Genomic DNA, 17,447 nt, shown 5'->3' with positions numbered 1-17,447 from the left:
TTCCCAAAGAGAAATGATAGAGACTAAAGGTAGTCACATTTTAAATTATTTAAGAACTAAGATTTTTGTGAAAGTGAAAAAAGATACAAATATAAAAATCAAACACTTTAAATACAAAGTTAGAATCCTAAATTTGAATTAGAATATCAGTATGAACTCAAGACTTTTTTCTCTTAAAAAATATGTTTTCTAGTTCTGGCCACTGAAAAGGTTTAGATGAAGTCATCAGTCCAGTAGCAATGATGTAGTCTCTAACTACAGTTTTCCAATAAAAGGAATCAGGGCTACTTAGAAAAATGACAGATTCTAGCCCTGGGGCAGAAAATGTACAAGATGTGCCTGAAACACCTTGTCTTATCAGAATGCAAGGAAGCGAGTAAAAACTTCTCTTCTGGGGTCCTGGGAAGGAACTCAAGATCTAACTTGTAGGGGCCAAAATGGGAAAATTTGACTCATAAAAAAGGAAAAATATCTACAGTAGATTGAAACACATTAAATATATTTAAAATCCACACGTTCATACTGATATGAAAAGAAATAACTCTTTGGTCACTTTTTGAGGCTCCTAGGGGACCACCACGTTATTAGGAAAAGTGGTAAATGGCTGGAAAGAATCCAGCCTTTCCCCCCGAGTGTCCACAGGTGAACAATCACTTGATGAGGGAAATTTCATTATAGAGGCATCCAACTAATAAAGAAAGGGGGGACGACTGGCTTAGAGTCTCACCATGTTTCATCTCCTATCATCAGAAAAAAGCTCATGAGGCACTTCGTAATGAATGGATCAACTTACCCCTCTGAACATTGTCAGTATCACTAAAAAGAGAGAACATTCATTATAGGGTTCCTGGTGTTGTGTACCTTCTCTTGACATACAGCACTGTATTTTTCCACATAAGAGGTATTCCTCCCCCAAAATTGAACCTGAATCTGATCGAGTGTTTAGATTTCACTGCCAACTAATAGGAAGCACACAGTAAACAAAATGGAACAAGTTACAAGACACACAAGGATGCAGTTAGCACCATCTAGACTGCGGGAAGCAGACAAATTGCAGAGGAAAAGAAGATAAATGGAACTTACAGATTAAAGGAGACTTCAGGGACATAGCAGTCAGATGCAGCACGTGGGCCTTGATTGGGTCCTGATTTGAACAAACCAACTGTAAAAAAAAATTATGAGACAATTGGGGAGATCCTAACAATAATTGGATATTTGGTGATGTTAAGGAATGATTATTTTTTAGATATGATAATAAATAAAATATAAAAGTCCTTTTCTTGTAGAGATATCTACTGAACTACTTAGAGATGAAAATATATAATGTTTGAAGTTTGCTTCAAAACAATCGAGTGAGGGGGAAGGTGGGCGGGAGAACAGTTGAAGGAAGGTGAGCTCTGAGTTGATAATTGCTGAAGCCGAGTGATGGGTACATAACATGTATTATACTATTCTCTCTATGTGATATAGGTTTGAAATTTCTCATTATAAATGGGAAAGTCATTTTGATAGGACTTTCTAAATTGCTTTTCAGATGCTGAAAAAGTTTACATTCCCACCAACAGTGTATGAGATCGCCCATTTCCACACGCCCTTGCCACGTTGGGTATTTGCATTCTTTGAATATTTTGCCAATCTGATAAGGAAAGTGGTTATTTTGTTGCTTTCATTTTAAGGTATCATTTTAATTAGAGGTTTTGTTGCTATTTGCACCTTAGAGGGCCCTTCATCTTCTCCAGTCTCCAGAAACAATCTGCCCGTTTATGTTTTGTACAAAAGAAGATTTGTTCTCAGACAGCTCTGTGAACCCGGCATAACAGGCAGTACAGCCATTGCCTTAGCATCTGTCTTTATTGCAGTTTCCTTTCAACCTGCACGGTTTTTATTTCCGGCTCTAACACCTCAGTGATTATCCGTTCATTCCATGACCTGGATAGATTCTGGATAGAAAGTTAGAGTGAGGGTTTAACATAGATGATGGGTGCTTTTTTTTTTTAATCCTTAGCAAAAAGGTGCTGTTTTTTCAATTGTCTGTAGTGGTGGCAAAATCCATTTGAAACCTTTTTCATATACGCATTCCCTCGTCCGTAAGGAAGGCAAGGGACTCTCCAGACCTAGAAGCACAGTCTCCGCTTTGTTTCTGAAAAGGAACATGTGTGGCTCCCCACACACTGAGAGGAAAATATGCTGCCCTCATAATTGGTCTCAGTAGGAACCCGGAGCATTCTGTTGTGTTTGCTGCTGTCCACTGTAGTTTCATGTTTCACTCTCGGATAAATTGTATACTGAAATGCATTATGTCGTTTCAGAAATAATTACCGAGAGTGATGTTAAGTGGGAAGGAGAAAGTATACCACGAGTTTAACAAATTCCTTTTCCTCTTGCCATGCTTTATTGTGCGTGACAAAATGCATGGGCGTAAACTATTTTTGTTACTAATCTTTTCCTCTAAGTGAAGTTGGCACCACGGCGCCCCGCCCTGCTGCCGGGCCGTTGCCTCAGGAGCAGGTGTGTTACCTCGTTGCTCGTCGCTCCGGTACTCACGGTGTATGCGCTGATTACCTTCTCCTTGAATCGACTCAAGTCCACAGGGGCCATTGTAATGTAGTAGAAAAGCAGGGCAGAGTCAGAATGTGGATTTCCTCTCTGCCACTTAGGAGCTGGGTGGTAAAGTGATCTGGCCTCAGAGGAATTTAGATTCCTCTGGCACGCAGTAAATGTCAGTTGAATTTGAATTATTAATGAAACAAATCTGGAATGCATTCCTACTGTGTGTTAAGGTCCATGCTATCTGAAATACACGGTTCTTACCTACAAATGATTATCCCCACTTTCCATCCCTTTTCAACGGTAACTTGCATGATTCTGGTATATGTTCCACCTGTGCTTTAGCATCAGTCCCTCTAGGAAATGCTGAAGGCTTCAAGCCTTTTCTTTGCCACAGCCTTTGAGGAGAGTTCCAGCCCAGGGATGAGGAGGTTGTCCGTCTGTTTTGATGTCAGCTTTCTCAGCAGTGGCGAGAAGCCAGCAGTAACTTGCCTGACCGCAGTCTTTCTAGCAGCATCTGTTGGGGAAAAATACAGCTCAGCTTCATAGGAGTTAACTCCCAATTGCTGAATCCATTCTTTCAGGTTGGCTCTGCAAAGAGATAAAGAATTTATGAGGAGTGGAGGTGGATATATGCTTTGGTTTGTTCAGTGTGTGATAACATTCATCACTAAGGCTGGCATAAGCTTTGAGTGGCTTAGAGTAAAGGGTGATATCGAAGCTGCGCTCTGAGACAGCAAGTGGGAGCCGATCAGATCAGGGTGCAGAGGGGGTGGCAGATGTAGTTCTGTTGCCAGAAGTCCCTGTTCTTTTGCTTGTTGACTCCTCATGTCAGTGGGCATTTTATTGTTGTTATTGAAGTTGAAGCAGAAGCACCTCCCAGAATTTTGTCCTCCTGTCTACACTTCTGAAAGGCCCTGAGCTACGGATGGAATGTCATGCAAGAGTCTGGCTCCTGGGTTAAGTGAATGCATGTTAAAACACGCATGTGCTATCTGAGGTAACTGATTTTATCTGCCTTCTTCAGCCTGAGGGTTTCCCATGTTGGGCAGTGACCTTTAACTGCCTTGGCAGGTCAGATTCTGTAATATTGTTTCTTTACAGAGTTTGAGAGGTTCTTAGATGCACCACTGAGAAAGGATGTTTCTCTGAAGAGCTGCAGAATGTCATTTCCCGAAGGGCCAGATGTATTTTCACAAACTAATCTTCATTGGATACCTGCTATGTGGCCCGCAGCCTTTTAAGGTTGTAAAGGAAATACATGCTGTCACCTCGGTCCTTAAAGAACTTAGATAATAATAATAATCTATTACTATTAATATTAAGCACTTACTAAATGCCAGACACTCTACTACTGGTCTCATATACGCATTGTTCCAGTTAATCCTCACAACAACCTATGAGGTATGTATTACCATGCCCATTTTACAGATAAAGAAACACAGGTTCAGAGAAGTGTGTTAACTTGCCAGCATCTTAATCGAAATCTGTCTGACTCCAAAGCCTGTGGTCTGCTTGCGTGAGGTACAGTTAGAGAGGCAAGCTGGGCTCCCAGGGAAATGCACACGAATTGGCAATGGAGACAAAGCTACGAGGAACAGCTAAGGTGTGACATGTCGGAACCAAGATTCTGAAAGATCTTGGCAGACTGAAAGAACAGAAAAGACAATAAAATGAAATTTACTAGAGATACATGGCCATTTAAGTAAAAATCAGCTATGTAAGTCCTGAGCAGGATTAAAAGGGTTCAGTAGCGCTCTTTGAGCGGACAAGAGGACCCAGTGACCTGCCACTTCCAAATGGGGAGTGCTAGGACGTGGCGGTCTCCAGTAAACGCTGGTGCAAGCTGATGGGGATCCGCTGAGGGGTGAATGGACACAGCAGGACCATGAGCAATGGGTCAGTGCATTAGGGGTTTTGGTCTTGAAGTACTGGAGGAACTGTCTTCATGTGGCACAGAGGGGGCACTTACTTGGTGTAACTCGAGAGGGAAGTCGGGGAGGTCTTGACTCCACGGGAACATCCCTGAGCTGTTCCAGAACCATCCGGGCTGCCTGGTGGGCAGTGTGAGGAAACGTGAAGCCCAGGCTGGACGGTGTCGCTGGGTGGGATTCTGTGACTCCAGGGGCTGCAGAAGGTCAGAGCACAGAGCAGACGCTGTTCCCAGAGAAAGCGGACGACGAGGACGGGGTTTAGACGGTTGCCGAAGGAAGAGCATTCTAGGCGAGGAAAGACAAAGAAAAAAGGGAGTAGGCACTTCCAAACACGTATCTTACTTGTTGGAGGGGGGAGGGCATGGCTTGAGTATGAGTAATGGTGCTAACGGAGCAGGAGAAATGCGCTTGCATCAGAGGGATCTGAGTGGTATATACCCCGAGGCCGCTTATTTAGAAGGTGAGAACTTTTAAGGTACCATTATTTTCTTCCGGTGTATTTGGTAAAGTTAATCGAATCCATGACCCAAAACGTGTCTTATTTGCAAGAGACTAATTTCAGTGTAATGAACAAAATAGGCATCTCTTTCCTTGTTACTTATAAACCTCGGCCTCTGTGAAGTGTGTGACAGGAGAGCTGGTACCCACTGAATTTTACCAACTGCGTCTTGCACCACGTGTTCAATTTTAAAGCCACGTGGTTGAAGGTGGGCCAGATCTTTACCTGCATTATGGTGTGGCCCCCTGCAAAGGCAGGGGGGTCCCCACCCCAAACCAAACTGAGGCTGATGATACCACACATGTTCCAGGAGGGCTTGGAAGGGTTCGTTACTTTCATCTTTGAAGTCTCCGGGGAGACAGGGCAGGCCCCTCATGCAGGTTTGGAAAGGCTGAGAGAGCAAGGAAGTGGGACTTGAGGTGAAGCTGGGATCAGCACGACAGTCCCCAGCACGTGGTCAGGGGCTTGTGGGATCTGAAACTCCTGCTGGCACCGGCGGAGCCCAGATGTTGGGTAGAAACAGCAAAAAAGGAAAACAGATCCCTTATTACAGCCCATAGATGGAAATAAGAGTCATTTCTGCAGGGCCTCGAAGGGAGCTGGCGAGAAGAGTATTGCGCCAAAACCTTGTGTTCTGCGTGTGTCCCAGCTAACCCCAAACAGGCTGTACTAACGTTACGATTAAATGTCGTCCAGGCCTCGTTGCCGGTGCACAGCCAGGTGCTACCTTCACTCGAGGGCGTGGGTGGCTCGGACCCTTTGGCGACCCTGCAGAGCCCCATGACCAGACTGGAGGCCAAGGACGAGGAGGACTCAGAGGACTCGGAGGAGGAGGAGGAGGACGGCGGAGACACAGACCTGGACGACTGGGAGCCTGACCCCCCTCGGCCCTTCGACCCGCACGACCTGTGTACGTAGAGCCGCCTCTTGGGAGCGCGTGTGGGCGCAGGGCAGGCTGGCCCCTGCCGGGGCTCCTGGCGCAGACGCTGCGCCCGGTCTTAGGTGTCCCCCTCACTCCGTGCTCAGGCAGCCTGTGAAGGAGGCCCTGGCTGTCCCTAGAGTTCTGATTGTACCGATGAGCGGACTGTCCCTAGAGTTCTGATTGTACCGATGAGCGGACTGAAGCCCAGGGACCGAGCCTCAGTCTCTGATCCCAGAGCTCCAGCTGCCAGACTGTGATGTGGTCCAGTCCTGGCAGATCCGGCCATTTCCGTTTCCACAAGTTCCCTTCCTGCTTTACCTCTCTTCATACCGACCTGAAAAAATGCCTGTTATAAAAAGACGCCTGTTCTGAAAAGACACCCCAGGCACCAGAGCGCTGCATTTTTCTAGCTCCACTAACGCTCCCCACAGTCTTGTGAGGTCGGCAGCTTTCCCAAGGTCGTGCTCAGTTGTTCAAGAGTCAGGGTTCACACTCGGGTGTCTGTTGGCTGCAGGTGCCCAGGACGACTGCCTGTCCGTCCTGCCTGCTTGGGGGGTGGGTCCTGCTTCCACCCACCAAGCCATTGCCGCTGCCCATCAACTTCGTGCCTAGATGGCAAAGTCCTTATCTCCCCTTGTGAGTTAAGAGACTCTGCAGAGCTTTGAGGTCTCACCGTATTTCCCCTGGACCTTCTTTGTCATGGTGGTAGGCCTGTTTGCATGGGGCCAGTGTTCATCTCCAGGCCCAAAGAAGGGCTTCCTCATTTTGCTTTTCTTTGAATTCATAAGTTTTCAAGGCAACTCCTTAGTCAAATACACAACACACAAGGTCACTTTATCTTATAAATATTAATACAAGATAGCTCTCCATTATTGGAGAACTGTGGAAATTGGAAATACCCATTTTCTAAGTCAGGTCATCACACAGCCAGAGTTGGGTAAACTATAATTGGTTAATTAGATTTGTTTAGGGTCATGAGTATGCTCTCTGTGTGGCCCAGTCACTTTTTCCTGTTTTGTGGCTGTACCTATCTCATTCTGGCAGTGAGCTGACAGATGGGTGACACTGGGAAAGGGGGTGAACGTGGATGCTTAGTGCCCACCGGTCACTCGCAGAATGAGCTGAAAGTACATATCAGGGCTGGACTAATTGTGTCATCCAGGTGAATGAAGGATGGGATGCTAAATTCATTCATTTCAGCATTACCTTCACACAGTACACACGGAAATCTCAAACTCAACAGCGCTTTTTCTGTTGATTTAGACATGCCCAGACAATAAGGCTTCTATAACTCCCTTTGAGGAAACTGATTAAACAGTACTGTCAGGTTTTTAAAAAACAGCTTTATTGTGATATAATTTACATACTATAAAATTCACCTGATTTACATATTATAAAATTCTCATCGGATTTTGCAACATTTAGCCTAAGAAGCTCCTCTTTTCTCTTTTCAGACACGTTATAATTGATTTGTAAGTTTAATGCCACTATTTGAATGAATATCCAACAGAGGAATAAATCACGGCCTGCAAATTATTTCCGGCAGGCCGCAAGCTAATTCTGCCTGATTTTAGAAGAAAAGTACAGGGTTTTAGCGGTCTCTGAGGAGTAATGTATTACAATGGAATGGGTATTGCAGTTGTAGGAGTTCGTTGAGTTTGGGCTGGGAAATTTAGCTTTGGGGATTTTTCAGGTTGGAACTTCTTCCCTGAGACTGTCACGTTGAGGATTTCTCTCTCATGTAGGGTGTGAGGAGTGTAATAGCGCACACTCGTCCGTGTGCCCGAAGCATGGCCCCCTGCATCCGATCCCCAACCGGCCGGTGCTGACTCGGGCGCGGGCCAGCCTCCCCCTGGTGCTGTACATCGACAGGTTCCTGGGCGGTGTGTTCTCCAAAAGGCGTATCCCCAAGCGCACCCAGTTCGGCCCCGTGGAGGGGCCACTGGTCAGGGAGTCGGAGCTGAAGGACTGTTACATCCACCTCAAGGTAATTTATGCTTCAACATAGTCCAGTCTCGTTCCGATGATTTTTAAGGGGCACACATTTTCCCACCCAGCCTCTTAATGCAATCTCATAGCAGTTCGCTAGTAGTTTTCTTTCTATGCTTGACTTGTTTCAAATGGAGACGTTTTCTCTCTCACCAGTGACACAGAGGGTACGGTTTCAGTCCCCGAAGTCTCAATGTGAATAATTCTGAGAGGTGTAGTTCTCAGGGGCTGGATTAGTCTGGGAGGGCTGCCAGAATCAAACACGACAGACCGGGGGAGCTTAAAGAACCGATGTTTGTTTTCTCACAGTCCTGGAGGCTGGAAGTCCAAGGCCAAGGTGCAGGCAAGCCTGGCCCCCTGTGAGGCTGCTCTCCTTGGCTTGCAGGTGGCTGCCCTGCGGCTGTCTTTGCACAGGGCTGTCCCTGTCTGCGAGGTGCCTCTGCAGCTTCTCTGTGTGTCCTGATCTCCCGTTCCTATGAGGACACCAGTCAGATGGGATTGGGACCCACTCTTTCAAAGCCCTGTCTCCAAATGCCGTTATATTCTGGGCTACTGGGGGGCTAGGGCTTCAACATACGAATTTTCGGGGGACACAATTCATCTCATAAAAGGGACTCGACAGCTTGTTTTTCAAATTAACTTTGACTGGAGCACAGAATTACGTCGACTCATGTTATCTGTTAAGTGCCCATAACGTTTTTAGGAAAACCTCTTTGCAGTTTGTTTTTTTTAAATTAATTAATTAATTTTTGGCTGTGTTGGGTCTTCGTTTCTGTGCGAGGTCTTTCTCTAGTTGCCACGAGTGGGGGCCACTCTTCATCGCGGTACACGGGCCTCTCACTGTTGCGGAGCACAAGCTCCAGATGCGCAGGCTCAGTAGTTGTGGCGCACGGGCCTAGTTGCTCCGCAGCATGTGGGATCTTCCCAGACCAGGGCTCGAACCTGTGTCCCCGGCGTTGGCAGGTGTATTCTCAACCACTGCGCCACCAGGGAAGCCCCTAATTAGTCGCATTTTTTGTTGTGTTAGTTAATGATGAAATATCAACCAAAGGTGTACACTCAGGGTGCTAACTTTTAGATTTTGCTAAGTAATCCTTCTGTAGGTGAGTCTTCAGAAGGAATCTTTTTCCTGTTCCATTTGGCAAGACACAATTCCAGTATCTTTCTGGATACAAAGGGGAGAATCAGCATATCTGGTTAATTTCAGGAACAATATCTTGTATGTCATTACATGAATATCTATCACATTAGAGGTTTTGTGTATGTGTGTCTTTCTACTTTCACTCTGGTTGCAGGTTTCTCTTGATAAAGGTGACAGAAAAGACAGGGATTTGCATGAAGACCTGTGGTTTGAGTTGTCTGACGAGACCCTTTGTAACTGGATGATGTTCGTGCGCCCGGCCCAGAATCACCTGGAGCAGAACCTGGTGGCTTATCAGTATGGCCACCACGTGTACTACACAACAATCAAGAACGTGGAGCCCAAGCAAGAGCTTAAGGTACAGTGCTGGGTCAGTGGCGCCTTCGCTAGGAATTGCAATTGCTTCATGCTTTTCCTACTTTTCTTTTCCCTTTGCAGAGGGATTCTTTAAACAATGGTCCTTTTCTTGTAATTCACTTACTTACTGAGCACTTGCTGTGTACTGTACACTTCTAATAATCCCACAAATAAAACAGAATGAAAAGTATATGACTTTTGAGATCTATCAAAGGCATTCATGAAGGTATTAGGCCCAGGGGTGAGGAAGTAGTTGTTTTGGGGGCACAGGCAGGTCTGTGTGATTAAAGATGGGCTTACTTCACATCATTTACACATTCTAAGGAAGAGTTAGTTGGGAAACAGGAGATCTTGTAAAATGGAATTCATATGTATGGGCGAGATTTCTTTATCTGAAGACTCATTTTACCCAAAGAATTCTATGCACTGACTTCTGATTTTAGGAATATATTTTTGGGGGATAACACTCTGTAGGAATTTGTCTAAATATTAACTCTTGATGATTAATGAAAATTCCGCTATGATTCTAAGGGAAAATCCCCTCTGCGGCCCCCCCACCCCGTTTTTAAAGCTATGTTAGGAACATGGTAAAAAGAGGGGGTCAAAATATTAAAGTTATAAATGAAAAATATGTTAGAAATGATTGCTTTGGTACACGAACACTCAATAGCACTGTGCCTCAGTGTGGTAAAGTGAGAAATAGATACTTCTTTGGGGGGAACAAAGACCTAGACTTTGTTTAAAAGCTGTACGAACCCTGCGTCTTTGAAACCGTCAAGTTTAGATAATCCATAACCTCCAAAGAAAATGTGTAGAAGGGGATTCACATCTCACACCTGTATTCCAATAAATTCTTGATACTGAATGAATACTTTTTAACTGTGGAGGGGAGATTATTTTCTCTTTTAATGCAGTAGAAGGCAGACAGATACAATTAAATAAGAATATAATAGTTCAATATAATGAACAACCAAAACCACAGATAAAAAGAAAGCAACAGAATGGGGGAAATATTTGTAATACATGTTAAAAGGTTTGCGTATACAAACTGAGAGAAAGTTGTGTGCCTCTAACCTCACTACATCCAGATGGACAGTAAATAAGTATCAGGAATAGACTTTATTTGGGGGAGGACTCAAATAGTAAAGAAATGTTAAAACATTTTTTTAAAGGTTGGTAATTTAAAAACTCTTAAAGCAACTATGAGTTAATATTTTTGTTAATTTAAACTAGCAAAAATAAACAGATATAATACAAGGAGTGTGAGGGTTTAAAAAATAGGGATGTTTGTTTCAGAATTGCAATATTTTATAGAATATTTCTGACAGTAGGCAGCAAAAATGTTCTTGGCTGAGTAAGCCCAATCCTTGAAAATAAGTCTGAGGAAATAATTATAAGCAAAGATAGAGCTAGCTACATTAGAATTTTGTAATTTTTTTGCTGACTCAGACATTAAGATGCACCATTATTTTACACACCATTAAGAAAACAAATACACTGCCAGCTGAGCTATGTTACAGTGCTTATTTTAATCAACAGAAGTAGTTATTTTATTTTTATGGCAGGAGCTATTTTGGACTTATTTAGACACAATTTTGAAATCACATCACACGCATATTTTAAAAGGCACACTATAAGCAAAAGAAATTGGTTCAGGTATAAACTGCTTTCTGTGCAGTCTGACTTTGTTTTCTTTAACTGGATCATTGTTTTACTTTATCATGGATGTTTGTGCTTTTGTCTGTCTGTCATCTTCTGTGCCATCAAGGCGTTGATGATGATGCAGTGTTTTTAGAATAAGTGCTCCTCTGTTACCTCTGCGATATTCTTCCAAGCCACTGATAGCTTTTCTGTAAGTTTTGATGCTGTGCTTTCCCATTGACCGAACCCATATATGTCTTTTTCCTCAATTGAAACACATGTCCTTGGAAGCTGAGAGTTTTTTGATCAAGTCAGTGGGAAGTTTCTGATCACTCGATGTTTGATACCTTAATGAGAGTTCCTCCAGTATGATCACACCAGCCTTGCATTGCTTTGAAATTTCTTTCATTTATTCTGAGGGAGATGGCAGGTTTTTTTTGGCCTTCGTTTGCATTGCTTGGCAAGTGTAGCACCTCACGGGGTGCCAGTGGGACACATAACCGGAATGAGGTGAGAATGGAAAGATCTCGGCCAGGTTTGTGCAGGAGCAAAGGCAGGTGGTCATGGCTACATCAGGGCAGTGACCACAGAATGCCATGGATTGGGAGGCACACTCTGATTTCTGAATTAGAGAATATGAGAAACATACCTCTTGGAATCGATGAACAAGGCAGAATTTATAACAGCAGAATGATAAACTACCTAAAAGTCCAACCACAGGGTCATGGTCAAGTAAAGTATAGAATACAGACTGTAGAATATTATTCCACAGTTGAAAATGAAGTCTCTCAGTGTGATTATTCCCATATGGTTAAAATAATGTTCCACAACAATTGTATATGATGGATTCATTTAGTGACCAAAACATGGAGCTTGTACTATGTTCCAGACACTAGAAGAAGACAGACTGGTGCCCTGCGTTCAAGGAACTTGTCCTCCAGAGGGGAGGTGGGCAGAAAGGTGTAAATAAGCAAATAATATCAAATAGTGGGAAGTGCTGTGAAGGGCACAAAAGGTGTGAAAGGAGCAGATGACAGGAAAGGCCTCAATTTAGGTGTGACGGGGGAGGACAGGCCTTGCTGAGGAGGTGACAGTGAAGAACCCAACATTCCTGGTGGTGGAACAGCAAGGGCAAGAACTCTACATGTTGGAGGAACTGAAGGTGGGTAAAGGAGGGTGGTGGGAGACCTTTGCAGACCAGCGTCAAGCACTTGAGGTTTACTGAGAACCAAGCAGCTGTTGCAGGCCATTAAGCATGGGAGTGAGTGATGCAATCCGACTGTGTTTCCTGAAGACCGCGCTGGCTTCTGTGTGGGGACTGGAATGCAGGGAGCGAGAGTGGAAAAGCAGAGGCTCGTTAGAAAACCAGGCAAGAGCTCATCTTGGTGTGCGTCTAGGTGGGCGGAGCAGACGGAGGACGTCTGAGCCACCGAGAGTTCTTACTGAGGCATTACAGAAGAAAACAGAAATATGGTGGTCCAGGAGCTAAGGCTCCATGCTCCCAATGCAGGGGGCCTGGGTTCGATCCCTGGTCAGGGAACTAGGTCCCACATGCCATGACTAAGAGTTCGCATGCCACAACTAAAGATCCCGCCTGCCGCAAATAAGACCCAGCACAGCCAAATAAATAAATATATTTTAATTTTTAGCTTTTTAGCTTTTTAGCTTTTAGATTTCAAGTCTGAGCAACTATGTGGAAGGTGGGGTATTTACTGAGATGGGGAAGGTAGGCAGGGGTGGGGGCGAGGAGGGGAGCATCTGGAAGTCAGTTCCGGACAAGCGCCATCAGGCAGGTAGTAGAATGTAGGTAGAGGGCAGGAGGGGAGGGTCTGGGATAGAGGCAGTGACCTGGGAGTCATTAGCACAGAGTTGGCTGCAATGGGTGCGATCACCTCAGGAAGAAATAAGAAGGCCCTGGACTTGGACTACGCTTCGAGGAACAGCGCTGTTCAGGGTGCGGGAGGGGAAGGACAGCCAGACAGGGAGACTGAGCAGAAGCGGCCCATGGGGTAGGGCGGAGGAAGAGGCTCAGGAAGGTGGCGTAGCTCTGGTGACCCAGCAGTGTTGGGGTGGAGCCACCATGATCACAGCTGTGGAGAAACCTGTGTTTAAATACAGATAAAAGAATTAGAAGAGGGCTTCCCTGGTGGCGCAGTGGTTGAGAGTCCGCCTGCCGATGCAGGGGACACGGGTTCGTGCCCCAGTCCGGGAGGATCCCACATGCCGAGGAGCGGCTGGGCCCGTGAGCCATGGCCGCTGCGCCTGCGCGTCCGGAGCCTGTGCTCCGCAACGGGAGAGGCCACAGCAGTGAGAGGCCCGCGTACCTTAGAAAAAAAAAAAAAAAGAATTGGAAGAGGCTCTGCTTCATGCATATCAGGAGACTACTGATGTTATCTCTCGTGAAGTTGTTCTAATAACAAAACCAGTTTTTTATCTTTTTATTTTTTACATTTTATTTATTGATTATTTTGGCCTCACCGCTCGGCACGTGGGATCTCAGTGCCCTGACCAGGAATCGAGCCCGTGCCCCTTGCAGTGGAGGCGTGGAGTCCTAACCACTGGATCGCCAGGGAAGTCCCACAGTTTTTTACAAAGGAAAAAGAAAACACGGAGTGTGTCTTGGCAGGCGAACTTCCGGACTGACCGTCTGCGCTAACGGGGTCACCTTACAGTTCGGCTTCTTTTGTTTGTTTGTTTTCCGTGGGCTGTAGAAAATCCTGAATTGTTTCCTGTGAGCAGGAGGGGGGATTGAAGCACGTGAAGCACATCCGGTGATGCCCTTAGTCCTTGATGATGCACTTGGCTCTTGCAGGTGTGGTATGCTGCTTCCTATGCCGAGTTTGTGAACCGGAAGATTCATGACATTTCCGAGGAAGAAAGGAAAGGTGCTTGGACTTTTTCATTTTTTTTGTATTTTATATATTGATTCTAAATTGTATATATTACTTACATCTTTAGGCAATGTCTAATTTTTCTATCTCTCTGTATTTAAGATATTCTACTAGGTTCTTTAGAGCTGCACATCCCTGTCTAATTCTAGGGTCAAATGACAATGACATATTTACATTTCTTTCATGGGTGCTGGAAAATAGTATTTAATATAATGAAAACCTCCAAATACTAAATCAGGACCTAGATCAGAGGATGATCCCTATCGAGATGTAGTCATCTCTGAACACGGCAAGGTAGGCATTGACTTTGTTTTCAAAGTCAGAATTTACGTACAGAAAAGTGCACGAATCCTAAGTAATGGCCCAATGAATTTTCACAACGTGAGGACACCTGGGCAACCCGCACCCAGATCAAGACACAGAGCGTGACCATGGCCCCAGGACTCCCCTGAGCCTTGTAATTCCTCCTCACTTCCAAGTGTAACTAATCTCCCGACTTCAACACCACAGATATGACCACGTGCTTGTTACCGAACTTTTTATAAATGGAATTATGTGATATGTACATTTCTGGTGTCTGGGAATCTTTTGTTTGTGAGATTCTTCCATACTGTTGTGTATTATTGTAATTTGTTTATTCTCATTGCCATTTGGGTTTCCATTGTGTGAATGTACCGCAATTCACTGATCTATTTCTACCATAGAAATGTGGGCTGCACAATGCAATCCTGGCACTGACTAGCTGGAGTGAGGTCACATTCTGCAGGTCAAGGGCAGAGTCCTCCACAAGGCCCTCCCGACTTCAGACAGCAGTCTCAAGCCCTGGGGGTCCCACGCCCCCTGCACTTCTGACCAGCTAGCTACAATTTAGGGAGTTCCTGCTAACCCCCTTATGTCTGATAATTCCCTAGCACGATTCATGGGACTCAGAAAAGTGCTGTACTTATGAGTACCATTGTAGTATAAAGGATGCACGTGGGGACCAGGCAAATGGAGAGACACTCAAGGCAAAGTTTGGGAGGATCCCATATGTGAAGCTCCCATGTCCTTAGGCCGTGTCACGACCCTGGAGCACTGATGTATGATTACCAGCCTAGGAGGCTCACCTGAGCTTCTGTGACCAGAGTTTTTCTCAAGGCATCATCACATAGGTGTGAGTGATTGGCTCCTTGGCCTGTGATTGAACTTGCTCTCCAGCCCCTGCTCCCCTGCCTGGTTGATACCACCTGGCTCAAAGCCCCAACCCTGTAATCAGACGGTTGGTCTTCCTGACACAGCCAGCCCCAGCCTGAGCCATCTCATTAGCATAAACTCAGGTATGGTCACAGATCGCCAGGAATAACAAAGACGTGCTTCTTACTTGGAGATTCCAAAGATTTAGAGGCTATTTCCCAGGGACCGGGGACAAATGCCAGCAAAATTCTTTATTATACAGCAGGGTCATTTCCAGTTTCTGGCTAACATGAGGGTGCCACTGTGCACATTCTTGCATGTCTTTTAGTGAACATATGTGCGTATTTCTGTTGCGTGCACATCTAGGAGTGGATTGCTGGGTCATAGGGTATACACATAATCAGCTTTAATGGGTACTTCTGAACATTTTGCTAAAGTGATTACATTGGGCATTGATTTTCAAGTTATTTGTGATACAGTATACCATCTGATTATGAAACTTGGATCTGAATCACTGGGTTATCTGCATACAGATTTCCATTGTAGCACTCCTTGTCTTTCCAGTGTGGTAAGGTCGTGTGTGTGTGTGTGTGTGTGTGTGTGTGTGTGTGTTGTATGTATTGCGGGGTGGGAGAGGGTAGCACAAGGGTGTCTGTTCCTTTGATGTCTTATGCAAATATATCAGAAAACAAGATCCTAAAAATTATTCTCTGTCAAACTTTAGCCTTTGATTTTATAACAGAACAGCAGACATTGCGTATTTATGAACACTGGGCTACGCTGAGATGGGAATGGTGTGGGTACTGGGCATCTGAGTTTTATTGGTGCCTGTTGATCACCAGCCTCCATGGTTTCTCTCCCACGACTGCAGTTCTTCGAGAGCAAGAGAAGAATTGGCCCTGCTACGAATGTAACCGCCGATTTATAAGCTCAGAGCAGCTGCAGCAGCATCTCAATTCGCATGATGAGAAACTGGATGTGTTTAGCAGGTATAATAATAAGGGGGAAGATTTCAAAAGCTTCGTTTTTAAAGTTCCAGGGTCGTTTCTATATCATCTGTGAATTTATGGGTCTGTGTGTGTGTGCGCGCACACACGCGCGCTTGTGTGTAGACAGGTAACCAGGTAGGCTGCTGAAGGACATTTCTTATCCGTCATTTCCTTTTTTCCCCTGGTCCTCATTACTACTTGTGTCTTTTCCAGCATAACCAATACCCAGCAATAGGACATCTTTTCACCTTAGTAAAATCTCCCCTAACTAGAGATTCTGAAATAGGAATTCTTCTGATTTTCAAACTCTTTTCAGTAGTAGGATTCCTTCATCAGACTAAGTCCTATGTTTAATTCCCACTATATAAAAAAGGTAGGTGAAGGAGAATTCCACAGGATGGGGTAAGCAGCAGCTGGATCACATAGGCCTGATGGGTAGTGGCAGGAAATTTGAATTTAATTCTATGTGTGATAAGAAGTCTTTAGAGTCTGCTGATCAAGGGATATTGTGATGTCAGTTACATTTCTAAACATAACTGTGGATAAAAATAAAACCATCACCTTAGCTTGTATTGCAGTAAGAGTGAAGACAGGGAGTCTAGTTAGAAGCTATTTCAACAGTTCAGATGAAAAATGAGAGTGGTTCCGGGCAGAGTGGTCCCAGTGGGACAGATGTAGGGTTGCCAGCTTTTATGTGATTTGAAAAGAGAGGAGATGGTGTGAAATGGCATTTAGGGAAGTGGGAGAGTAAATATTCCGGTGAAGTCCGGTGTGATTGCCTGCAACGTGAGTGAGGGCTCATGTGAGTCACGGCTGTGTCGTTACCAAGCGTCTTTCACTGCGAGGGTGCCGGTGCGGAGCCGGCAGGAAGTCAGTTCACCAAGCGCGTGCAACGCAGCAAGAGTGATGAAGCAGCAGTGGGGAGGGAAGAGCATGTACAAGGGAGTGACTCCAGTGAAGGACCTTGGAGCTTATGAGTGGAAGGACGGAGAGAAAACATGAAGAGGACGCAGGACTGCAGACAGGGCACAGGACTGGACTGGAGCTGGTGGTGAGGCGGAAGGATCGTTGAGTCCAGGTGCCTAAGGGCGTGAGCTGGAAAGTTAGGACACGGTGTAGGAGTGGGCGAGGCATGGCATCAGGACGGTGGGGATTCCGCACCTCCCAAGGACAAGGCTGAGGGTGTGACCACGGGAGCATGCGTGGAGGACACAGCAGGAGTTCCGTCGCTCCCTCCTGTGTATCCCGAAAACTCCGACCATGGCTCTGTTATAGCACTTTTTATATTCTATTGTGAGGTTTGGTTTACATGTCTGCTGCCTCTACTGGACATGTGAGGGTAAAAACTGTTGCATATAACTTAC

The 17,447-nt window shown here is 45.2% G+C and overlaps 1 protein-coding gene across 2 annotated transcripts in view; it reads left to right on the top strand.

The window, feature by feature from the left end:
• The window catches only part of PRDM10 (PR/SET domain 10), an 87,467-nt gene that overhangs the window by 41,148 nt on the left and 28,872 nt on the right, over positions 1-17,447 (top strand). The window contains exons 5-10 of one of the 2 annotated variants that reach the window (XM_030764516.2): positions 1,535-1,606; positions 5,677-5,890; positions 7,648-7,889; positions 9,187-9,390; positions 13,843-13,915; positions 15,966-16,083. In XM_030764516.2, coding sequence (XP_030620376.2) covers positions 1,535-1,606; positions 5,677-5,890; positions 7,648-7,889; positions 9,187-9,390; positions 13,843-13,915; positions 15,966-16,083 — 923 coding nt within the window. The remainder of the gene's footprint in view (positions 1-1,534; positions 1,607-5,676; positions 5,891-7,647; positions 7,890-9,186; positions 9,391-13,842; positions 13,916-15,965; positions 16,084-17,447) is intronic. The other variant, XM_089915825.1, reaches the window with a different exon arrangement.

Source organism: Delphinapterus leucas, chromosome 7, assembly GCF_059928025.1.
Source record: "Delphinapterus leucas isolate spDelLeu-1000000601 "Yukka" chromosome 7, BTC_Dleu_Yukka2, whole genome shotgun sequence".
In the NCBI taxonomy this organism is placed as follows: Eukaryota; Metazoa; Chordata; class Mammalia; order Artiodactyla; family Monodontidae; genus Delphinapterus; species Delphinapterus leucas.
This window is presented reverse-complemented; position numbering and strand designations above follow the sequence as displayed.